The sequence below is a fragment of the Colias eurytheme genome, chromosome 13, assembly GCF_061535395.1.
Source record: "Colias eurytheme isolate Ceu_HAF_F1 chromosome 13, ilColEury1 Martin Lab GWU primary, whole genome shotgun sequence".
Taxonomy (NCBI): domain Eukaryota; kingdom Metazoa; phylum Arthropoda; class Insecta; order Lepidoptera; family Pieridae; genus Colias; species Colias eurytheme.
In genome coordinates, this window is record NC_142992.1 from 549588 (window position 1) to 577560 (window position 27973).

Here is a 27973-nt window from a genome sequence, read left to right on the forward strand (position 1 = left end):
AACAGCCTCCTAAGACTTACGATTATTCAGTGTTCGGTGTATTTATTCTTTTCTATCAGAAGAAGAATCTTACGAACGAAAAGCTTACAAAAAATGAGAAATCTACACGGCTAATTAAAATTCTCTGGTTTGACAATTCGTAGGACGACGTTTGTCGGGCATAGCTAAAAACTATTCATTTTTCATGATTGATATCCTCACTAATAGAATCCCTCACAGTCTCCGATCCTCCTGTCCTCCGGCTCGAATCCGTGCAATTCCTTGTAAATGCAGCCATTGCGTCACCGGCGATAACATTATTTTCGCCGTGTCGCTAGTGACGCCCACCGCGCTCGATGTTTTTTTAGTTTTACACTCGTAATATATTTTATCGACAAAAGTTTCGAGTGAGGCTAGATAATTTTTTATGCAAATATATATTATATATAATATAATATTTATTAAAGTTAATGAATCTCTGCTTAGAAGTAAGTTTTAGAACTAAGATAATATATATTTTTGAAGTGAAACTTCTTTATCGGGGTTGGACAAAAATTGAGTGTAACATTTTTGCGTTACGCCGTACGCGTGACATTTTTGCGTTACGCCATACTCGTGACATTTTTAAGGTCATAAAGAAGTTTCACTTCTTACGTGTGTACTCTAGTACACGCATTAATTTTTTTTTCTTTATGTCTGACTGATTTACTAATTGAATTGAATATTATTAAATTTTTATTTATAGACACCGATTAAATCAGTTTTATATTCATTTTTAATGAACAGTTTATTTTCTAAATTTATATTTAAACAGTTTATTTAAGTTTGATAATTCCTCGCTCCTTCCTGCTTGCCTTGGATACATTTAATTAGTGCAGTATTTCTCAAATCAACATCAACTAATTCTATCTATCTCTACTTCAGCTACTCCTAGACTCTCAAGTTTAAAACAGAATATGTTACTGTAACCTATTTAAAAGAATTTTTCATAATAAACATTAATGCTTTCAGGAAAAAATCGTAATTTATACCAGCACGATAACAATAAATACACGTCACGTTAATTCATAAACGCTTTCGCATACAAATCATCGTCGATAAGATACACTTCGCTGTATACCAACCCATATCGACGAGAGACGAGTCGAGAGTCCTGCGATAGTCGATAAACTACAAACATCCGTACATCACTAAAAGCGCGCGGACGACGAGCTCAGTTTGAATCGCGATACTGTCGAGGTTGATCGTGTTTTTTGTGTTTATCTGAACCGCTATTACTACGAAACCATGGTGAGTTTTTTTTGATAAACTCTTAAGTAAAAATAATAAATTAAATAAAAAAATCTGAAATATTATTAAACATAAAAATATGTTTCTAAATAATCGTGAAATATTGGTATGTTATAATTAGTAGAATACATAATAAAATGCGTTTATTTTTAAAAAACCTTATGAATCATAAAAACAAAAAAAATTTGGAAAATCCAAAAGTGCACGCCTCATAATTTTTTTTTAATAAATATTTATTAATTATTATTTTTGTTTATTTAATAACAATTAAACCACATCGAATCAGACCCTGAAAAATGAAAGGGTTCTATTCCTGAGCATACTCAAGCGTAAGAGAAAAAAAAAGACTCGATTAGTAAAGTATTTCGGTCGCTATCGTGTTAACAAGAAAAAGGATCCGCACATACAGACACACGGACGTCCAAGACAGAACTTTTTTAAACTGTTTTTTAACTAGTTTAAATAACAAAAATGACATCAAAAATATCATGAACGTTAAAAATAGTGTTTTTTCTTAATATGTGTGTGTATGTATTATCTTACAAGTGCAATGTATGATACATAAAGACATTTTAAGTTTGAAAAATCAGATGTTTTGCGCGAAGTGACAGTAGTACCCACCTCAACGCTTCGCTTATGAGGCGTGCAATAATAAAAAGTCTGAGAACTAAGATTCACATTTTATCTCACCGACGCGGTTAGTCATAAGTTTTAACAATTAAACTTACTTTGTAACATACAATATTAACTTACTTAAGCAAGCATGTATATTGTAGGCTTTTGTGGGGAAAATCTTGATACTGACATAGGTGTAAGGTTGTTGATGATTATTGTTAAACTAGCGGTCCGCCCCGGCTTCGCCCGTGGTACATATTTACGTTTTCTCTACATAAAAACCATCCTCGTACTTCAAGGAATATAATAAAAAAAGAATTATCGAAATCGGTTCAGCCGTTCTCGAGTTATGCGCTTACCAACACATTTTGCGATTCATTTTTATATATAAGAAGAATAAGATTAAATGTATCTTTTGCTGTAATACGATCTTACAGCTATATAAAAACCAAAAACGTTAATCTGAACGATAAATGAATTGTAATATACCTACCTGTTACCTATGTTTATTAGCCAAGCCAATTAATAAGTTTAGATAAAAAATACAATTAAAACTAACCGCCTATTTTGTTTATATTTTTAATATCAAGGATTGTCATGGATTTATTATCTCATTCCAAAAAAGATAACCGTAAATTTAAAAGAACTAAGTGTGAATAATACTTCACTGTATTAACCATCAAAATGTTAATAATAAAACAACTGAGTAATATTAACAATCCATACTAATATTATAAATGCGAAAGTAACTCTGTCTGTCTGTCTGTTACTCAATCACGCCTGAACTACTGAACCAATTTGCATGAAATTTGGTATAGAGATATTTTGATACCCGAGAAACCCGACATAGGATAGGTTTTATTCCGGAAATCCTACGGGAACGGGTTTTTCTCTGAAAACGCGGGCGAAGCCGCGGGCTGAAAGCTAGTTATGAAATAATATTAACAATTATGAAAATTCAATCGATAGATTATTACTTTCGCAATAAACGCTAAATTATCAAAGGACTATCTTATCATAAATAGGTACATTGGATTGATTAGACCGGACTCTCAGTGGAGTTTCGTTTGCAAAAATCGCGGACCTAAATCTGACTTCTGATATATATTGTATAGATCCCAGACATCCTATAGACAGATGTTGCCAACCAGTTTTGTGGTCCCCCTGCCCGCACCCCGGTAATTAAATATGGCATACAAAGAAAACAATAAAAATTTCCAAAACATGCCGTGTGGGGTATCAAATGAAAGAGCTTATTGAGTAGATCACGAATATATAGCATACTATATACATTTCTTACACTTTCTCTAAGATTTTTTAGAAAATTTACGAAAATAGTCCATTTTTGAGTTAACTTTAAACCACTATAGATTGAAAACTCATGAATATATTTTTTAAATTATTATTTTAAATAATTAACAATAGTCCATTGTTTACGATTCAATATTTCGTACAGTGAAATAGTTGCATGGGGGAGTGGGGGGAGCATTCAAAGATGGCGAGTATATTTTCAAGTTCATATAGTATATAGTTATTTTCATCAAATCCACCACATAGCTCACTTATATTATATTACGAACTATTGAATCATAAACAATGGACTATTGTTAATTATTTAAAATAATAATTTAAAAAATATATTCATGAGTTTTCAATCTATAGTGGTTTAAAGTTAACTCAAAAATGGACCATTTTCGTAAATTTTCTAAAAAATCTTAGAGAAAGTGTAAGAAATGTATATAGTATGCTATATATTCGTGATCTACTCAATAAGCTCTTTCATTTGATACCCCACACGGCATGTTTTGGAAATTTTTATTTTTTTCTTTGTATGCCATATTTAATTACCGGGGTGCGGGCAGGGGGACCACAAAACTGGTTGGCAACATCTGTCTATAGGATGTCTGGGATCTATACAATATATATCAGAAGTCAGATTTAGGTCCGCTATTTTTGCAAACGAACATCTCCTTGGAGCCTGCTCTAGATAGCAGATTTCAAGAAATCAAAACAAACATTTCCCGCGGATTTACTTGACGAAATATTTTAAATTCTTCTCATTAAATGAATGAGTCAGTTCATAGTTTAACCAATTCGTATTTCGTGGCGATCATTTTTAAATTATTTTTAAACAATTAATTATTACATTACAATATTCCCTGCTTATTATAAGCAACAAACTTGCATCCTCTAAAATTGCACAATTGTTCTTCCATATGCCAAAGTGCATTAAGATATGGAGAAGTATCTTATCAAGTTTCCTAATTATTACTGTTTAGGCCTTTATATGATACTAGCGGTCCGCCCCGGCTTCGCCCGTGGTACATATTTCACAATAAAAGGTAGCCTATGTTCTTTCTCAGGGTCTAAAGATTATCTGTGCCAAATTTCATCAAAATCGGTCCAGTAGTTTATGCGTGAAAACCATACATACATACATACATACAAACCTTTCCTCTTTATAATATTAGTATAGATTATTATCTCTTTTTAAATGGAACTTTTTTAACCGACATCCCCTAAAATGCAGTTGAAAATGTTGAGTGTCTCAATTTGCGACGTAGGTAATTTGGTTTTAAAATTTTTTATTTATTTTCTATATTAAAAATATTTAATACTTAAATTATCAAAAATAGCAACACACACGCAATACTATCACATATCACATAATCTCAGACCTATAACTTAATACCCTACATCGTTACAGAACTTTCTAAATATGTCTGAGGTCTACATTTTAACCACACTTTCAATCTAAGTCGCTTTTCACTTGAGAAAATTATTTTCCTGAAGAGATAATTATTGTTTACCAATCCGGGATAAAGACGGGATATAATATATTTGTCACTCGGGAATATGTAGCTTTCCTTCGATGAAAGAATATTCCAAATCGGTCCAGCAGTTTCGGAGGCTATCCACTTTATAATGTATACATACTAATATTATAAATCTGTAGAGTTTGTTTGTTTGAACGCGCTAATCTCGGGAACTACTGGTCCGATTTGAAAAATTCTTTCCGTGTTAGATAAGCCCATTTATCGAGGAAGGCTATATATCATCAAGCTAAGACCAGCAGAGGTGAGGTAAAACCGCGGAGCACAGTTAGTATAAGTAGAAAGTAGTTATCCGCCCAGTTCGGTTTGCGTGCACCTCGTTGTAACAATTCCCAATAAAAAAATAAAACAATTAAATACAAACGTCGCAATAACAGAAAAATATGCCCTTCTCAAAGTCAGATCTATCTGCAGGCTATCATCAAATCGGAACAATACAAATAGACTACAAGGTAGTCCGAGCTAGTTAATATACCTACATAACAATCTCATGTACCTAGTCCCTTGACAGTAATGCATTGTCATGCTGCATGAGTGACTATCAATTCATGCAATTTCTATACATTACGTTCAGCTTGAGTATAATGCATGACACAAAAAACACTAGGTTTTTGCATGACATGCACCGATTTAAAGGATCATGCGTGCTTCTCAACAATAACATTAACTTTATTTCCAAAATACATATAAGATGATGATGTCAGTCATACTTGCAACTTGCAAGTTTGCAACTATGGAGTTACTTGCCCATTCTTCTCCATAGATACTGCTTTCTGAATCGGTGGTAAATATAAAAAATATATTATGGCGATTCAAAAGTGCTTCTAGAAGAAGTCTAATTTAATAAATAAATGTTTGAGTTTGAATAGCACGTAGTTTGCATGTCATGCATTTCAATAATTAAAATAAGACGATCGTTCATGCATGACACCACATAAAGCATGTCATGCTGCAATACCGTCTCAGGACGCCTATACACGCGTATACAACAACGTAAAACTAAAAAATCTGAGAAAAAATTATAAAAATCCATCACAAAAATAGATCGTGCAGTGGATTATAATTGAAGAAGCTAAGTGGAATGAATTCGTAGATTCATTATAACAGTCCGATGTTTCTTCGTAAAACTACATTTATAATTGTGACACATTATTTTTTTTTCATTTCACACAACGGACACGTAATACAAACAAACATATATTGTTTTTTTTTAACGCGACGGAACACAATTCATTATCATAAGAAAATCATAGCGTCATTTTTACGTACAACGTATTTTTTTACTTTTCATGTAATATATTTGATATTAAAAAAAAAGTTTATAGGAAGATTTGCAGAATGACTAAGTATATATAATTTTTAAGTTCAAGGTAAAATATAAATATCACTATTTTCGAATTTGTTTATTATTAGAAGCCTGTATAGGGATATTATTTATATTTATTTTATTAACATAGACCGTAATTGATAGTAATCAATTCTTCCTAAAATTATAATCGCGGAAATCAGGAAGGAACTGCCAAAAAAATATCTAGCTAGAGCTACCACTAGTTCAAAATCGCATCACGTGCTCATTGTTTTGATGACGACATACACACAAACACGCTATAATATGTAGCTATTTATAGCTTCTTGCGATCAGCGCTTACCGTTCGCAAATACAGCAGTTTTGGAAATAACCACAGGATAAATGTTAATAATATCATTATTATTGGAAGAATTCATGACAGTAAATTTATATAAATACATAGTAATTATTGCGACGATCACGTATGCAGTAACTAGACCAATAAAGAAGTCCTTATCTTTCTTTTTTAATTGGATGATTTATCAAAATCTATGGCAACTATAATTCTATCCAATTCAATACAAACTTTTTAGTAACTTAACATATTCAATTAACAACTTTTTTTTTAATAATCTTTTTAAAGTTTGTTTGTTTGAACGCGCTAATCTCGGGAACTACTGGTCCGATTTGAAAAATTATTTCGGTGTTAGATAGCCCATTTATCAAGGAAAGCTATAGGCTATAATATATCATAATACTAATATTATAAATGCGAAAGTAACTCTGTCTGTCTGTCTGTCTGTTACTCAATCACGCCTTAACTACTGAACCAATTTGCATGAAATTTGATATAGAGATATTTTGATACCCGAGAAAGGACATAGGATAGGTTTTATCCCGGAAATCCTACGGAAACGGGTTTTTCTTTGAAAACGCGGGCGAAGCCGCGGGCGGAAAGCTAGTATATCATAACGCTAAGAACAACATGTCCGGAGCACTGCGGGTAAAACCGCGGAGCACAGCTAGTTTTAAATAAAAACGAAAGAACCTTTCATCCTTAGCTACATTAATTAAAATTGGAAAACCAAGACCATCAAACCATTACACAAAGTTCAACATTATGTCAATTACAAAACACGAGTGGGATAAAATTATAACGTTATTTCAAAACTAATAACTAAATCGTCGGATCTTCGTGAATCAGGTTTATTTCGAGATCCCGTGTACCGTGGAAGCTCGCTCGTGGAGAATATACAAATATATTGTCTTGTCTACCCTTACTAGCTTCTATCTTTATCTTTTATTACTCGTCGAAATGACGTGTGAAATATGCCGTAACGTGTGCATTCACTACAATAGCTTCTGTGTTATGTACAGTTCCTATTTTTGGAACTAGTAATACTTATGGACTGTGCTCTATAGCTTGGTAAAAAACTACATCGTTCGCATACTTCTCTGAGTATTGTTTCTCGGATCCGTTCAAAATATCTTCAAGTAAGTAATACGCTCACTAAAGACCACTACATTCCTATTTCAGTAGGATTTTTCTTTGCACTTTCTTTCTAAGGTCATACTCATACTATCAGTGTAAACCCAAAAACTTTCTAGTAGACGGACTTAAAGTATGAGAAAGAAAATAATACCATTTCTACTTAAATATCGTATTTTCCATACTGCTCTATAATATATCTGGTATCCATAAAACCAAATAATTCCACATAGGAAACAACTCTTGTAAACATCACAACAATATGTATCAAAACAGTATATCATCTCAACTGGCGGCTCGCCAATCTTACGAGAATATTATCCTAGTAGAGTTAAACTAGACTTAATAGATGATATTAATCTTAATGTAAATCCTCGACTAAACGAGCTCTTGATGTATGTGTCCAAACACAATTATTAAAATAGAGATTCAACATGAAATAAAATAACATTGATTCATATTGGACACATAAAACTGAGAATCTTGTTAGCTCTAAAATTGATGGAAAAGAAGAAAGAAAGAAGAAATTTCCGAAATAATTGTTTCCATCGCAAATATTCTGAGGAAATTAATATAAAAAACAACTAATCGAATCTATCCAATATATATTACGATTCTGTCGCAAAATTTTGAGACCTAATCTTTTACGAGAAGAAACTGTAGGCAAATAGGCAAAGCCAGTCCGAAGGAAGTCAATTCCAATTCAATCTACAAATTCCAGCCATTCAAATCGGACGGACAACATGCAAGAGCGAACCAGATCGCGCCCACATTTGATAAATCACTGGGAATGTTTAAAAAATTCTATTTCCACGGCACTCCGGCTGGATTACAATTATAAATACCGAAATACGGGACACCTCATCGTTCCACACGGTACTGCGTATTGTTGGGCGGCAGGTGCCAAAGATCGTGTGTCATTGACACTTCACTGGTGGGCGACGTCCTTCGAGATAATATGATTTTTGAAACATTGTCTAAAACGCCGTGTTGTACATATATAGGTGTACGTGAGCGTGCAAAAACGATGGGCATGACACATTTTTTGTAAACGAAATTCGTGTGATTCACTGATCGACAGCTTTTTCAAACTAAAAAAAAAACTGAACTTGTTTCAATAACTTTTTTATTAAAGGAAATCTTTATACAAATTGCATATATTTTATGTCACATACTTTTTCTACGAGACGCAAGTTAAGAAACATTATCATCAAGTACCTAGTTCTTTCTGGATTAAACGACCTTCATAACTGTTTTTTACTCAAACTTTAAATGCAACAGACATATCGTGTAATAACTCTATTCAATAGCAATAGCATAGCTGCCGGGAAGTTCAAAATAGACTTAAACGACCACCAATCATCAATCAGAGACACTAACTGGGGGGGACACAACTAACATTCCGATGTCTTATTATTTCCAATGGGGAAAAATGACAGACCTACATATAGGTCGTCTAGATGTATCACTTCCTCACACTGGAAATAAAACATTAAGCCATCAGTATGACTGGCCGGTTAGCTTGGTTGGTAGTGACCCTGCCTTCCAAGTTCCAAGCCACTGGTCGTGGGTTCGATACCCGCCCGGGGCAAATATTTGTGTGATGAACATTTTTTGCTCTGTGTCTTGGTATTAATTGTCAGAATCATTATGAAAACTGATGACTGAAACACGAAGCATTCGCACAAACACACAATCCGAAGCCCAGTGGAAACTGGAATGATCACAATACCGTCCCACGCGAACTATTTCGGCCAGCAGGGACTTCGGGAAGGTCGCCCGTGCCGTTTGCACAATTGATGTTGCAACTGTCAACAATGTATCAACAATAATGCTGGTTAACAATGATATTATAAGTGAAGAGGTGTAGATTTACAAACACAATATCCAATCTTCGAAAACGGCACGCTAACGCACACACGATTAGACGTTAAAGTAGGGTAGCTAAATTCAAACATCGTGAACGAAAAATAATTAAGTGAAGTAAAATTTGGCTAATTAGCGCATATAGATGTGCCACTACTGGAGCGCTATTAACCTATCTACAACTTTTTACTTAAAATAGCATTGCCGGCAAAGAAATGCAATGAGCCCAAAAATTAGCCTCGTAAAGATACTGAAGTTTTTATAGACACTAAATTAAGAACAAAATATAACGGCAATCGAACACTTTAAAATCCAAAAACAAGTATGTAGGACGGTGTATATAGGTTTATTAAACGGTGAGGAAGATTTTTTTATCACGTTCATTAATATTTCAAAATGTTAAATAGAAATAATAATAAGCGAAATAAATTATGTTTGCTTGAAGCGATTTAGGTCAGCGAATTCGGTCAGCTTCGTGTTATGACTTTTTTTTATTTCTGCGAAGTACTTATTATAAAATTTATAAATTTTGAGGTGTAAAAAATTCACAGAATAACAGTAATTTTATACAATTTTACGATTATTACTTAATAAGTTAAACATAATTTTTTAGCTACTCAATTATGGAATCTCTAACCAAGAAAAATAAATTACTTTAAATATTTTTTATTTAATAGAAATTTATTTAATAGTAATAGAAAAATTCTGGCGTAATAATAACATGAATCAAAATAATTTTAACTGCTAAATATTGTGTAAACATTCTTATCCAGGAAAACGTTAATCCTTTGAATATAATCAATGGTATAAAACTTTAGTACACGATAATGTTTGAAATTTTATCAATTGATAATGATTTCGTCAAACCTAATTTCGAAATATTCAATGGAAAAGTGAATAAACAATTTGTGAATTTATGACCGGACATTCGATAAGATATGAAAGGATCTGAAGACCTATCCTGTGAATTATTGTTTATGAAATAGATGGTACTGTTAACTGTAATAGATTCATGTTCATAGCAATGCCATGAACTTAACGACAAGACCAAGAACTAACTGATTTGGAGATAGCTAACGAATGCATCTACAATTATTTGTCACGATTTTTGTCTATTTAACTTATTTTTGCCAACCTATTGATTAGAAATAGTACAGGGAGGAATAAGGTTAGAAATGTTTCAGTACAAACAGAAAATAATCCTAAAGACGATTACTAACTTTGTCAAGAAAAAGACACCCTTTATACCATATCTACATGCATGATATCGATACACAATAAAAGCGTTAACATTCAAACAAATACAAATGAACAACAATTAATTGAGCGAGACGAGTGTTTTTCCGCAACCAATGAAGACATTAGAGTCACACAAACATAAACTATAGACAAATGGACATGTGAGCCTTGTTTACATGGATCATTAGATGTTATGTAAGCAGCCTGAGGAATCTATCAACGGTAGGAACAAACGACGTATTTATAAATAAATTATCACTTCTTACTATAATAGGATATTCTGAACTGTAACTGAACATTTTAGATGCAAAAATATCAGGAGTTTATTTTAGCGTATTGATCTTTATTTATATCGGATATGCAATTTTAATATGTAGTTGCTTCTTTTGCATTGCTTGGATACGTACATTGTTTTGGATAATAACAGAACTCAGAAGTAGAGATATACAGTTCATTATCACAGATACTTAGTCTGCCCTTAAATAATACAGCAATAGAAATATTTACGAACGAATTTCTAAACGTCTAACACACAATTAATAGCTAATATCGAAAATATACAAAAACATTATTAATAACGCCGACACAAACAAACCAGCCCCAAAAGAACCAACCCAAAAAAACTCAATTATCAAGAAATATGAATCAATTCTCGAAACCAGCCGAACCTTGGCCGTGATTACAAGATGCTCAAGTCGATTACAACTCATCGTGGATGCAGGCCGGCCCTAAAACGTAACAATCGTCCGCCTTGACCTTGCGGCACGCCCTAGATTGAGCGCACGTGGTCCGCGCCACGAGAGACACATCCTTATCCTTACTAATATTAAATGCAACAGTGTGTTTGTGTTTCACGTTGCAACGAAGAGGCTTAATTATGTAATTTTTACATCTGGAGATAGTTAGGGGGCTAAGCAGATATAATTACAATACGAATTTCCTTTGATTTTCAAAGCTAGCTTTCCTCTCTTGGTTTTGCCCCCGTAAAATATTTATAACAGCCAACGTATTCAGAACCTTAGTCACTTTTGAGTATGTCGATTAAAATATTCGGCAAAATTGTTGTCTTTATCCAAAATCTAAATCTAGTTTTATGCTGATTTTAACTTATTTCTAATCTAATCATCTAAAGCCGCATATTTGTTGTTCTTGTTATCTAGATTTGATGTTACATCTTTTCTATGATTGTTCGCTAAAGGTAATGCCTCTAAATCTAATTTTAAACGATTACTACGTTCCACTAAAACCACGCTAGAATTCTCTATACACAGTATCCATGAAATGACATCGCCTATTAATTCACAATTGTCTATGATTGCCGAGCTAATAATCGACTATGTTTCCTGCGTCAATATCAATAAGATTCTCTATTTGCCTGCCAGTACTTACTGTGTTGGCTTGTTACCTACATATTACGTTACGTATATAAACATTTCCTTGTTTTTAAGTACCTAAAGTCCTACTTTTAGGGGGTATATCGTAGCCATTATTTTGGTTTCTAGTGGCTATTTTGCCTTCGATCTTTTTGGATTTCCATGGCCTGAATGCGTGACAGAACACATTTCTTACACATTATATGCGTATATTTTGGAATGATGCCACGTCAAATGGATTGTTGGAAGGATCGTCACCATTACAGTTTACGATACGACAGAATATTAACAATATTCAAGTTTACAAGATGTTAATCGAAAGTTCGGATTGAAGAAAAGAATTGGTTAAAATTATTCCAGTAATTTATGTAGACACGAAAATACTATTATTTATTAAATCACTACATAGTATAAAACAAAGTCGCTTTCTGTGTCCCTATGTCCCTTTGTATGCTTAAATCTTTAAAACTACGCAACGGATTTTGATGTGGTTTTTTTTAATAGATAGAGTGATTCAAGAGGAAGGTTTTAGAATATATTATTTAATGACAAAGCGGGCGAAGCCGCGGGCGGTAAGCTATTATTATCATAAGAACGTTCGACAAGTACACAGGTTTTCAGGTTTCTTTCATAAAATTTTCTGTGTTTTTTCAAAGAATGGTTCAGATTTACAATTAGATCGCGAACGAAGCCGCGTGCAAAAGCGAATACCATTATAACGCAGCGTATTTTCGCCCAAAAATCTGTGTATATAACAAAAAATCTCGCAAGATAAATCACTTATAGTCGTAATAGCAACTCCTACGTATTCCTGCATTCCTGGTTAACCGCACACTATAACATTTTATAAACGCACTGTTAATAAACAATGAAACGGCTAATTAACATTTTTTGCATCTTTTAATCACGAATATATTATTTGTGCCACTATTTTGTAATTTGTGCAGTTTACGAGGATTTATTTTACACTAAACTGTCGCCGTGATTAATTTAAGACCCTATCTTTTTTCAAATTACGTCTTTTAAAATTTACAAATAAATTTTTAAACAGTTGATAATTCGGATTAAAATATTTAAAAAGATAAAAATTGATTTTCTCAAAGAATATTAAAAAATTAAAATTAAATAAACTTTAAATATTTAATTAATTTACATATATTTTGTTTCAGGCGACAAAGGATCCCGTTATTTGCAATAGCTGCAATGGAGCCATTCAAGGCAGAGTAAGTTTAACATTTTTTTATAACTTCAATAAAATACAAATGAAAGAGCAACTTTTGTCTCCGCAACTATTTTGTCTCTCCCATCAACTCTATGGCCTATGGGCTAGTAAGAAAGTGCGCGCACGCAGCGACGCAACTTCCTATAGAGTTGATGGGAGAGACAAAATAGTTGCGGAGTTAAATACACACATGCATAGGTTGTAGTTTCAGATATATTTTGTAAATTATTTAAAATATATCACCAATACGTTTAACCCTTGTCTCATAGATAACAAAATTCCCATTAGCATACATTGTAAAAACTAATCACAATCAATACAGCAACAATATTATCAGATACCTAAACATTGAATAAAACTAATAATCGAGATATAGCAAATGCATATACAGTGTTTATCAAATATATCAGTAGATATCGTTTATCACGTACTATCCGGTCAGCTTACACTTGTCGACGCAGGTTCAAGGTAGTGGACAAGCCTAGTAAACTAACAGTCAACCCTGGCTTTGCCCGTGGTACATATATAGGCTAGCACTAAGGGGTAACCTATCTAATGGTGAAGGAATTTTTAAAATCGGTCCTGTAGATTAAACAAACAAATCTTCAGCTGTACATTATTATAGCAAAGAAAATACGACATAGACAAAACATATAGAAAGAGATCATATAGAGAACATAATATAGAGATCAAACATTTATTAAACACAACTTTAAAAGTCCAAGTTTAACCTAGAAATCTCTCTTGAAAAAGTGCAGTTAAGGCACATCAGAAGACACACAGACATAACTTTTGACCCTGAAATTGATTAAGAAAACAGATGCATTTTAACATCTGCCACATACATTGTTGCGTTTACAAGCTTTTTATACTCCAAAAATGTAAATTTAACGACACAAAATCTGCATTTTAATTAACACCAGTCACCAAGTGTGTATCATTTTGACAAAAATTTTGCAGTTTTTTTTATTATTCTTTTTTTTTTGTTAAGTACAATGAACATCCCATATCAAAGCTAGCGACTTATGCGATGCAAATTACAAATTTAATAAAAATTTAACGGTTATACTTGGCTCAATTTGTAGAGATCTAAAAATTTTGAGATACGTAAAGGAACATTCGCAACTCAATACACTGACCATTCACACCTATACATACATACAAACATAACAAACGAAACCTGTGTTGCCGCGTGTACGCAGCGCGGACCGCGACATTGTTGATAAGAGCGAGTGTGCCGAGCGCACAAATTATTTATAACTTGATAAACAAAAACAAATCAATTTATTATTGAGTGACGTAATGCTTAAGCCTTAAAGAAGAACTTAAAATATAGCGGTTCCAGTTATATGAGAGAAATGTACCTATAGTTGCTCCATGATATGAAGTTGGTACCTATAACCTAGAACACATTAGTAATTATTGCAATGCCGGTTATTTATAGGCACAAATTATTATCAAAAGTAAATTATTCTGTCTACAGCGACATACGCTCACTTTATATTCACAGATTTCAAAAATGAAATAATAATAAAAAATCGCGAAATGTCACTTAAATTTGTAGGTACAGCATTATTGTTCAAGCAACTCTTTCTCCCTTTTCTATTTATCCTATTACGAACCAAACCACAATTCATAAACCACGTCCTACTTGCAGATAGTCACAGCGCTCAACAAGAAATGGCACCCAGAGCACTTCACTTGCAACTCGTGCCGCAAGCCGATAGAGGGCGCCAAGTTCCACCAGCACGACGGCGGCGTGCACTGCGTGCCGTGCTACACCAAGTTCCACAGCCCGAGGTGCCACGGCTGCGGGGACCCCATCACTGACGTGAGTAGCTGCTTGTGAACGTTAGTACCATTCGTGTATCCCAGTTGCAAGTGTATACGTCACACTTTACTTGTAACTCGTGCCAGCCGATAGCTTAGCGATGGTGGAACTTGGCACGCCACGCGCCAAGTTCCCCTAGCACGACTCTTTATAGCTTAATATTTTGCGAATATAATAAAAAATTAGAATTTACATACATTAAAAGACAACATAAGGCAAATTCCTAATAACTAAAACCAACAAGTAATTAATTATTCCAAAAGGAAATACACACTAATCTATATAACAATATGTGACTAACGTTTCACACGAAAATGACGCCGAAACGGTCATTAGGTGACGCAATCTTCCAACGAGACATACAGGGTAAACAACCCACGCGAAAATTGTTAATTTTTTATATAAGTATCATGATTCAGATTATTTAGATACCGTCTAACAAGCGACACGCATTCGCTCCGCTTCGCTGCAGATGTAACTAATTTGGGCCCTTCGCTCATGGAGCTACTAAAAAATGACTGAACTAATCAGTAATTACGATTACAAACCAGTTACAAATTGTATCTCGCATACAACGCTACTCAAGTTATAAGGTTTCAGTCACTTGTCAATGTTTGCTCGTTCATTTTTATCATAAAAAACAAAGAAACTCGGGAAACCAGTAGCGTGGAGACCGACACGACGCGTCGCGCGTGATTGGTTGCTAACGCGTTACTCACCAGTTAGTAACTAGTCGCGTCGTGTGCGAATCTCCATAGAACATGTATGGGCTGTGACGCTCAGGCAACTCGTTAGTAATTTGAGTTTGTGACTAGTTCTTTTTGAGTAGCTCCATGAGCGAAGGGCCTGATGATAATTGTCGCGACATTGTGCGTATTTAATACAAATTTTCTTGACAATACTAAGTACGCAATAATTCTTCCATAATAAAAGATTAAAGGTTCTCTATATAACACTCTATCTGGCCGTAAAATATTCCTTAAACTTTGGCCAATGGTTATCAAAATAAGCGAAAAAAAAACAAATAACATTCAAACAGTTGTATGCATGTAATATAAATATGCTTCTATGTGTGTCATACTTAAATTAATTTATCAAAGATATATAGAATATTAATACTAAAAACATATAGAAAAAAATACCATGTCTCTACCTCGTATCACAACACCAAATTTAAGTTTATGAAAATATAATTCAATACCAAACTACAATCATCAATTATTGCTCCAATTAACGAGCTTAGTGTTTCTATAATTACGATAAAAACTATTATACGTTATAATTATGATTGAAAATAATCACTATAGCAATGAACAGGCGCCAAACGGATGTATTAAAAACAATGAGTCACGTTACAGGTGACAAGCTAGATGCACTGCGATTAAAAACAAATGAGATAAGTGGAGATTTAATTATTAGAATTTAGAGTGAGGTAATTATACTCTACCATTGTGTTATGATATAGATATACATATTGTAATAAATCCTGTTTTGCTCTTAGTTTGATTACCTATGCCTTATAGCGGGATAACTTTAACTTTGAAGATATAAATAAAGGATACTCTGTATTTTTACAGGCACAGCTTATAATTTTAAGTAATGTAGAATCTCATGCATATTAAACTATTAGAGCTAGCGCGCAAGAGCAACTTTTGTCTCCGCAACTATTTTGTCTCTCCCATCAACTCTATAGGAAGTTGCGTCGGTCGCTACGTGCGCGCACTTTCTTACTAGCCCATAGAGTTGATGGGAGAGACAAAATAGTTGCGGAGACAAAAGTTGCTCTTGCGCGCTAGCTCTTACAAAGTTGTGATTTTTAACGGAATCATTTTATTCTGAGAAGGCAGCTCAATTCATTAAAATTTATTCAACGTTAATTATACAAATATTGATAAAAATAATAATAAGAATCCGCCATAAATAAGGCAATCAGTGACGGTTATTAATTTATTACTACTGAATGTGGTCATCATCGTTAAGCTGATTTACGAGAAAAAATAAATAATGAGAAACCTATAATTTTAATTAATTGTTGATAATATTATTTTGTAAAAAAATTGTATTAAGAGATTTTTTTTTAATTGGACAGCATCCAGGAAGAAAATATGAAATTTGTGTAGAAGCTCTTTTATCAAGTCATTATAACTAAAAGACTGAATCGATATTTATAATAATATGTTAAAAAGTAAAAAATCAACTTGAGTGAAAAGGTACCTCAAAAATTTGACTCGAAGTAGAAAATTAGATCAGAACAAAAACAATTATAACTTAACCTAAAATCACACACTACTCTACCGTAATTACCCATAACATTAAGACAGTGCGCGCACGAGCAACTTTGTCTCCGCAACTATTTTGTCTCCGCAACTATTTTGTCTCTCCCACCTATGGGCTAGTATGAAAGTGCGCGCACGTAGCGACGCAACTCCCCATACAAATTGACGGGAGAGACAAAATAGTTGCGTAGACAAAGTTGCTCGTGCGCGCTAGCTCTAATACCACTAAATACCCGTGATAAACAAACAAACAGTGATTCATTCAGAGCGTATACAAGGTCAAATCGTACTACCTTATATGGACGAGGAAAGCTGCGCGAATGGGTCATTATATTATGTGTGATGTGTGACTATATTATCAATACTGGGGTTATAATTTAAGCAAATTAAAAATAAATGTAGAAAAATGACTTTATTTCAAGTTTTAAAAAGATTTGCCTAGTAGGTAGTTATTTATGAAAAACAAATACTCCGCAATTCACGTGAACCTCAAACAGAAACATATCCATAACACATGAATTCATAAAAAAAAACAAATGTAAAGAGGTAATTAACTACCTTTTTTTTGTAAGTGGGGAAATCTTGCATAGATACCTACGGCCTCCGGGGAAGAGGCCGTGGGTTATGTCGGATTTCTACCGACCAAAACCCCACTGTGTTCCGTCACAGTATTACCATTATTTCCTACAGTAGTGCGACGAATGTACTTGTGCAGAGAAACGGAGGGGAACTGGCGGGGGTCGGGCGACGCGGGCCGCGTAAAGCAAACACGCTTAGTTTGCTTTACCTAGCGCGAAAGGATGACGCAGTCGTATTTTTTGTGTAATAATTTTATTATACATAGGTACTTACATATTATTCTATTATGGCGCGCACAAACTGTTCGGTTTACGGATGTAAATCTACATTGAAATCCCAGAAGGAAGCAATATTTCAGAAAGATTGTATTAATTGTATCTGTTGAATTAAAATCAAAGCTATGTATATGTTGTCCTCATTATTTTCTAATCAGATTGTACATCCCAATGCGAATGCATTACTTAGTTAAATGTTATAATATACAATTAAGAACATCCAAAAATAAAGTGTCCACGTAAATAATATTTAGCAGTGCAATATCGGTAACTATATATTTATGAACAAATAATTACATCAGATTTAATAATCGCAATTATTTTGAATGTACAGTCAGAAGCATAAATATATTACCATTTGCAGATTAGCAAAAATATCTGTCATAAGAACGGGTTCAATAATATCTGTCTGCCCGTATACAGCAAAAATATCTGACATTAGTAGGCAGCATAATAAAGTGGCATCAAAATTATATGACGAAAATGTAGAGCAAATAATTGTGACAACCTCTCGAAGCATAAATATGTGACGTCACCTAGGAGGCAATAATATCTGACACAATTTTATATTTCTGTATTGTAAAATATAATTGATTCCTCACAAAAAGCATAAATATGTGACACTAGCTTTCCGCCCACGGCTTCGCCTGCGTTTTCACAGAAATACCGCATAGTTCCCGTTCCCGTGGGAATTTTGGGATAAAACCTATCCTATGTGTTAACCCAAGTTACCCTTTATATTATGTCTGCTAAATTTCATTGTAATCGGTTCAGTAGTATTTGCGTGAAAGAGTAACAAACACACATACACATCTTCACAAACTTTCGCATTTATAATACTAGATTAGTAGGATAGGAAGTAGGATTATAGTAGGACTAGTAGGATAAGATAGGATAGGATTTTAAAAAGGCCAAACGTTTTTTTATTGAATTAGTGTTTTGTATTTTGCTGGGGTAAGAATATGAACAAAAGACACATTCTATTTTGTAAATATTTTTTATTTAAATGAAATTACGATAGGTAATATGATAACTTGCCATAATTTTCGATACTCAATAAAATAATAGCAATAATAGGTAAATGAAAATGAATAACGGAGCAATCGTGTCAAACGCCGCTAACGTCAAATATAACAAAACAATTTCTAAATATGTAATACACGAAGGTTACACTGAACCTTCAAATAAAATAGATCTACCCGAGTGGGTATTCATATAAGTATATGAATACTTTAATTTTGTCATGATATGATATCCTTCTAATATTATAAATGCGAAAGTTCGTATCATGTAAGGATGTTTGTTACTCTTTCACACAAATAAAAGACAAAACAATGGAATTTGGCACACACATAGAAGGTAACTTGGATTAACGCTTATGAGAGCTTTTATCCTGGAAATCCCACAGGAACGGAAACTATGCGTGTTTTTCTTTGAAAACGCGGGCGAAGCCGCAGGTGTTAAGCTAGTAGTATATAATATCTAGACATACAATATGTAGTATACAACGACGGCACATATTAATTAATATGGTAATCATGTTTCAAAACAACGTAGTTAAAATAAAATTTATTTATTTTATATTAATTCAATATTAAATTGAAAATAAAATTGTGTCAGATATTATTGCTTCCTAGTTGATGTCACATATTTATGCTTTTTGTGTGGAATCAACGCAAAATACAGAAATATAAAATTGTGTCAGATATTATTGCCACCTAGTTGGTGTCACATATTTATGCTTTTTGTGAGGAATCGATGCAAAATAAAGAAATATGAAATTGTGTCAGATATTATTGCCACCTAGTTGGTGTCACATATTTATGCTTTGTGTGAGGAATCGATGCAAAATACAGAAATATGAAATTGTGTCAGATATTATTGCTTCCTAGTTGATGTCACATATTTATGCTTTTTGTGAGGAATCGATACAAAATGCAGAAATATGAAATTGTGTCAGATATTATTGCCACCTAGTTGATGTCACATATTTATGCCGTGAACGAGAACTATGCGGTATTTCTGTGAAAACGCAGGCGAAGCCGCGGGCGATAAGCTAGTGTCACATATTTATGCTTTTTGTGAGGAATCAATTATATTTTACAATACAGAAATATAAAATTGTGTCAGATATTATTGCCTCCTAGGTGACGTCACATATTTATGCTTCGAGAGGTTGTCACAATTATTTGCTCTACATTTTTGTCATATAATTTTGATGCCACTTTATTATGCTGCCTAATAATGTCAGATATTTTTGCTGTATACGGGCAGACAGATATTATTGAATTTGTTCTAGTGACAGATATTTTTGCACATCGCCCCCTAGGCATATATTATTGCTCGTGACTGTACATATGAATAAAGATTTCATCATAATATTGATAATCACAATTGTTTTATTTCCCATTTGTTGCAACCCTAGCGTATTTTCGTGTGGCAGCGTAAGTACCTACGCTGGCGGCGGCATCGCGCGACATCAAAGGCGATTCCTTACTGTAGGAAATAATATTGTAATACTGTGGTTCCGTCAAGCCGCATCAACGACAGGGCACGGGTATAGGTAGAATTCGTCCGTGACCTTAACTACCTGAATGTAAAAAAAACTACTGAAATTTTTCATTTTTTTAACATACTGTTTGTACATATACTGTTCAGTTTTAACTACTATTCTGTTAATTTAACAATCCCGAGGAAAGCAGCTTTACATAAATCGAAAATTTTGGATCACGCTAAAAATCTTTCATTTTAAGATCCCCACTACATTTAGCCTTTTTATCCGCAATCCCACATGAGACAACAATAATTAATAACCATTATATTTCAAACTAACAAATAATTTTATAATAAACACAAAAACACGTTCATTGATACAAATATCTCAGTATATTGAATGTCAATGATTCACACCGCACGCTCCGATCTCCCGTCTTACCATAAAGAGATGGAAAAACGTAGACATGACCGAAAACTTTAATGGCGTGATGTAAGCGATTATTATTGGAATATATAATTTACTAGCTGTGCTCCGCGGTTTTACCCGCAGTGCTCCGCTCCTGTTGGTCTTATCGTGATTATATAATATAGCCTTCTTTAATTAGCCTTCCTCGATAAATGGGCTATCTAACACAGAAAGAATTTTTCAAATCGGACCAGAAGTTCCCGAGATTAGTGCGTTCAAACAAACAAACAAACAAACTCTTCAGCTTTATAATATTAAGTATAGATTCAACAGCTGAATTAATTTAGATTAAACAAGTCTTGTTTAAAACTGTATTAACCGTGATTATATGAAAATTATATGTACCTCAAACTATAGGTTTGTGTAATATAATTTTCATTCGCGGACTAAAGAAAGTATTTCTATAGCTAACGTGTTATTCTATTTCATAAGTTACATTACAGCCAAGTATCATCAAAATCTGTTCAATTGATTTCGCGTGAAAGAGTAACAAATATTCATACATTCTTTTAATATTAGTAGTTTAATAGTAGTAGGTTATCCCAGACTTGGCCGAGGCGGGTGGTCCCTCACCATAAATCAATACATCAATACTCAATCAACAAATTAATTGGATAGAAAATTTATGGGTGTCGTGCGTCGCATAAAATTTAAACACTTCATTGCTTACCTATTTCAAAACATCACTACATAGTATAAAACAAAGTCGCTTTCTCTGTCCCTATGTCCCTTTGTATGCTTAAATCTTTCAAACTACGCTACGGATTTTGATGCGGTTTTTTTAATAGATAGAGTAATTCAAGAGGAAGGTTTTAGTATATAATTTATTAGGTTTTAGACAAGGCGGGCGAAGCCGCGGGCGGTGAGCTAGTCAAAATATAAATACCAGATATTAAATGAGTCTTTCGCATTATAAAGAAAGAATAATCAACCATATTACCCAAAAACTTCTTATTTCTTTTCATTTTACCGAAATAAGACCGTCCAGTTTTCATTCTAAAGAAAACCAAAGTCAATAAACTACTAAACAAGTATAAAACTAGCCAAGATAAACTAGTAATCAAAATCCAATTGAAAGGATATACCTTGTTTTTTGTTTGAATGATGTCACCCTCAGAAACAATGGCGCTATTCATGGTGACATGTACAACTATCCGACACTTATTGATAGACCATCTGGACTTGAATAATTTAGACGCAATAGATGGTGTTTATTATAGATAATCAATTTAAATATAATGCTGACTCATATCAAATGGATATTTTTTATTGTAAATAGTGTTGCTTTTCATTTGGAATAATTAACCAAAAACTGTTTATGGAAATTGTTATAATATGTACTAATAAAATTATTATAAGAAATGTTTCATGTCCGCTCAGATTGCAAAATAATTTAGTTAATAAAATTAGCAAAGTAAAACTGTCCTTTAGACAGTCTATATAATTGATATAATATTATGATATATTTTTTAAAAAACTATACACCTACCATATCTAATAAGTACCTATTATACCTTTTTAAATATTTTTGTTTCCTACTCCTAGCGAGGAGTACCTAAAATTTCATGAGTTCATCAAAATATTCCAATTATTAATAAACAAATATTATTGTTTACAGCGCGTGATCCAAGCGCTGGGCGTGTCGTGGCACGCACACCACTTCGTGTGCGGCGGCTGCAGGAAGGAACTTGGCGGTGGTGGTTTCATGGAACAGGTATAGTTACTGCCTTTATGATTAAAAGGCTTTAGTTTCACTTCCTTCCATGTTATGTTAGACCTTTGGACGACTTGTGGTTTCCTTTCTAACTTAATATTGGAGCATAAATGTACTTAAGCTGACAACGAAACGTCTGTGATTGTTTGTTGTAGTAAAACAATGCAAGGCATATTCAGTGCACTGTAATTTAGGTACACAAACTTTCCTAAATATGAGCAATAGTACCTACTCACACGAATGTAGCTTTACATTTTAACTTTTTAAGACTAATTCATGATAATTCATTCATTCAGTAATTATTATTCATTCAACCACCAAACCTCTACCCCAAACAACGAAAACAGTAATATAAAAATTATTATAGTGCCGAGAGAGCCTAGTTTCCCACAACACAGAGAATCCTAATGTAGATACTAGTAGTCCGTTTTCTTATGGGAAAAGGTATACATTTTTGAGTAAAGCAATGCCATTTGGTACGAATGTTGTACTCGTCCACCTAAGCCCAAATCGCCTGGTAGCCAGTGTCTACTCCCCGGCAGAAGGGAGGGAGGGGGGGTTATAGAACAGAGCTCCCGGCGCTCGGAAAAAAAATTCTGGCGGATTCATTTGGCCCTTTGAGTCGAGTTTGGTGTCGTTATCAGGTAACTAGATGATGCCCGATTCATTCCCCATAACAGTTTTTTAGGGTTCCGTAGCAAAATATGTCACAATCTTTAAAATAATAAACTTTTGGCAGTAGCAAAATCCAAACAAACCAGTATATTTTTATATTTTCGTATGAAACTTGGTTTATAAAAAAATACTGTCTGAAAGGCCATTTCATGCAGATTATAAAAACATTAACATGTAACATATATCTTACCATTTTCAATGTGAAATAAATTATATAAAGTACAGGAACGTTCGTCAGCGCAGCGTAGGGGACGGCTAATAGACCCGAAAAATAAGCAATAACATAAAACAAAAACCAGTCAAGTGTGAGTCTGACTCGCCCATCGAGTGTTTCGTACTAATTTGTCCTATACCATATTATCTTGTCTGGTGGGACCTGGTTAACTGATACACACACACTTTCGTCTTTATAATATTAGTGTGATTTTTAATCATCTTTAAATTATAAATGAAGTCAGGTAACATTGTTAAAAATAAAGATATATAATAATAGAACGTTTTTGTATTAATAATAATGACTACCACCTCCACAATTACATAATTCGGTACATTTGAGCTGGTGTATAAAACACTTCAATCTGGAATTGCAAGATTTCACGCACCGACATTTTATCAATTCAAAGCTTCTCTTTTCTTTTTATTTCAGATGGGCAAGGAATATTTTGATTTTTTTAGGTCCCTAAATATATACAGCCTGTAAAACTGCCCTTAAGGTGTGTTGTTTAAGGGCAGCTTCTGTGGGAGGCAAATTTTCGATTTGCATGTCCATTTTTGTTAAAAATTTGTTTACGACCCTCATTTACTGTCACAGCGGGGTACAATGTGAAAAACAAACATGTACTTATAATAATTATAAAAAAATATAAGTTCTGGATAAGAGTATCCTTAAAATATCGTGACCGTCCTTACCTATCATGCATTGTAATCACAAACTTTTCAATTTCACTGTCTGCATATTTGCCACTGTAAAGTGCTTCAAATCCTCGTGTGACATTCTGATATGCCTTCCATACCTCAAATGCAGATGTACCTATAGTTCTTTTAGACCTTCTAGCTTGGAATACATGATATTCTGTACTAGCCATATCTGTCGACTGTTCTTAACATTATTTTGGCTACTACTACTATATCGTGTGTTCCAAAGCTAGAAGGTCTAAAAGAACTATAGGTACACATGCATTTGAGGTATGGAAGGCATATCCGAATGTCACACGAGGATTTGAAGCACTTTACAGTGGCAAATATGCAGACAGTGAAATTGAAAAGTTTGTGATTACAATGCATGATAGGTAAGGACGGTGACGATATTTTAAGGTTACTCTTATCCAGAACTTATATTTTTTTATAATTATTATAATTACATGTTTGTTTTTCACATTGTACCCCGCTGTGACAGTAAATGAGGGTCGCAAACAAATTTTTAACAAAAATGGACAGGCAAATCGAAAATTTGCCTCCCACAGAAGCTGCCCCCTTTAGGGCAGTTTTACAGGCTGTATAATATATTAAGGGACCCCAAAAAATCAAAATATTCCTTGCCCATCTGAAATAAAAAGAAAAGAGAAGCTTTGAATTGATAAAATGTCGGTGCGTGAAATCTTGCAATTCCAGATTGAAGTGTTTTATACACCAGCTCAAATGTACCGAATTATGTAATTGTGGAGGTGGTAGTCATTATTATTAATACAAAAACGTTCTATTATTATATATCTTTATTTTTAACAATGTTACCTGACTTCATTTATAATTTAAAGATGATTAAAAATCACACTAATATTATAAAGACGAAAGTGTGTGTGTATCAGTTAACCAGGTCCCACCAGACAAGATAATATGGTATAGGACAAATTAGTACGAAACACTCGATGGGCGAGTCAGACTCACACTTGACTGGTTTTTGTTTTATGTTATTGCTTATTTTTCGGGTCTATTAGCCGTCCCCTACGCTACTCTGACGAACGTTCCTGTACTTTCTATAATTTATTTCACATTGAAAATGGTAAGATATATGTTACATGTTAATGTTTTTATAATCTGCATGAAATGGCCTTTCAGACAGTATTTTTTTATAAACCAAGTTTCATACAAAAATATAAAAATATACTGGTTTGTTTGGATTTTGCTACTGCCAAAAGTTTATTATTTTAAAGATTGTGACATATTTTGCTAGGGAACCCTAAAAAACTGTTATGGGGAATGAATCGGGCATCATCTAGTTACCTGATAACGACACCAAACTCGACTCAAAAGGCCAAATGAATCCGCCAGAATTTTTTTTCCGAGCGCCGGGCGCTCTGTTCTATAACCCCCCCTCCCTCCCTTCTGCCGGGGAGTAGACACTGGCTACCAGGCGATTTGGGCTTAGGTGGACGAGTACAACATTCGAGCCAAATTTCATTGCTTTACTCAAAAATGTATACCTTTCCATACAAGCATGCCCATAAGAAAACGGACTACTAGTGTATTTTAATAAAGTAAACATCGAAATATGCAAAATTGTTGTACCTATTGAAGGTAATAAACGTTCTATTAATTTTGATTTATTAATGTTTTCAGGCCGGTCGCCCCTATTGCTCTGCGTGTTACGCCGACAAGTTCGCAGCGCGGTGCGCGGGCTGCGCCAAGCCGATCGTCGACAAGGCCATCATTGCTTTGGACGCCAAGTGGCATCGCGAATGCTTCACTTGCACGGTAAATAGAGCTTTATTATCACTTCAATAGAGCCTATATTATTCTGCAAACGCGTTTTCAAATGCATAGTTGTCGAGGAAATAGTAACTTTGTAGCAAAGCATATTTGCTAAGTAATAAATTAAGAATTAATCTTAAAAATTACCAATCTACTATTAGATGATACGTGTAATATTCAAGACCAAATCTAAAAAATAAAATGTATATCAAATTTGCTTTATACCCCCTCTTAATGTTGGCACCATAAAATAAATATTAATCTCTCAATATTATGATTCAAGAGAGCTAGGTAATTACTGGATTAAATCATGATTGCTAAAATGTGCTATTTTTCAAAAAGAAATAACAATTTGCTTATTGTCTTGTTAGTTATTACCATTTTTATATCAATTTTAATTGAAAATACTATATTGACAGACAACGGCTAAACAAGAACTATTTATAAGTAGTAGTAGTAGTATAGTAGTAGTAGTACTAGTAGTAGTATAGTAGTAGTAGTACTAGTAGTAGTAGAAAGAAGTTAAAACGTCTACGTGATAAGACTTTAACTGAAATAATCGATAATTTATATAAAACTAGCTGTCCCGGCAATTGTGTTCTGCCGTACTCTTGTCACTGATGTTGGCAGATTCTCAGATCTACCCAATAGGCATACAAAATTTTACGAAAATCGGTCCAGCCGTTTCGGAGGAGTATGGTAACTAGCATTGTGACACGAGAATTTTATATAAGAGTTTTATATAGTAGATTTATAATATAAGAGTTAAGACTTAATTATTCATTTCCATTTTCCAGAAATGCACAAATCCAGTAACAGACTCTACATTCTCCGTGATGGACAACAAGCCGCTTTGCGCGAAATGCGCCTAGACATACACACGTTATTTATTTATTTATTACGTAAAACATTATATAGATGTCTTAAATATTACATCTACGTATAGTTATCGAAGAAAAAAATTCGCTTTAGAAATCTGGTTACAATTGCCTGGCCAAAGATTTTAGAAGAATAAAAATGACTATATACTGAATAAATATATTCAGCTTATATACTTTAGCTATGGCATGTGCATAATATTTAATACAGTCTATATAAATCAAAGATACACCCCATCGTTATAAAATGCACCGCCCTATTTTTGCAAGTTTAAAAAAATCTGTTTCTTTTGATATTACACTGGTGCTTTAAAAATATAGTATATAGAGTAAAAATGTATTTTAATATATTTTTTTAAATTGTATAACAGCACAAAGACACTGTAAATATATTTATTGATGTAAATGTAAATTTAAGTAACTGTGATGCTAATGGGCTTGTACGAGAATTTAAAATTATTGTACGCTTTGTACTACTTTTTTTGTCAATAAATCACATACTTTTTAAGGATTTTTGTTTCTTTTCAATATCCTAAAGTTTTAGAAAGCTTTTTAATAAACAGTAACATATAAAGAAGAAGGAAAATTAAAAAGATCATATTACTTATATTGATTGTTTTAATTAATATCCATGAAATGATCGAGTACTGTAAATAAAAGCATTTGTACCGAGCACACGTGTCTGAAGTGAAACTTTTTTGACAAGATTCAAAGATACAAAAATCGTCGCCTTTATCCATGGCGTGACGGTATTGACATAACGCGACCTTGAAATTTTGCTCTCAACACGCTTAAAGAAGTTTCACTTAACTGCGATGGATGTAATAATATATTTTACTTTATTTCATGTTGGTAATTAACTGAGTCAATGTTTATTTATTTCAATAAGGGTTGATTTTT

At 33.4% G+C, this 27973-nt stretch overlaps 2 protein-coding genes across 2 annotated transcripts in view; one reads left to right on the forward strand and one right to left on the reverse strand.

The window, feature by feature from the left end:
• Positions 1-27973, reverse strand: part of LOC149903184 (uncharacterized) — a 64663-nt gene that overhangs the window by 21980 nt on the left and 14710 nt on the right. The window lies entirely within an intron of this gene.
• On the forward strand, positions 1149-27581 carry LOC149903185 (transforming growth factor beta-1-induced transcript 1 protein). The gene is made up of 6 exons (XM_090108991.1): positions 1149-1269; positions 13143-13196; positions 14853-15026; positions 22737-22832; positions 26064-26198; positions 26993-27581. Exons 1-6 carry the CDS (start codon positions 1267-1269, stop codon positions 27065-27067), a joined length of 537 nt encoding a protein of 178 aa, XP_089965117.1. The 5' UTR covers positions 1149-1266; the 3' UTR covers positions 27068-27581.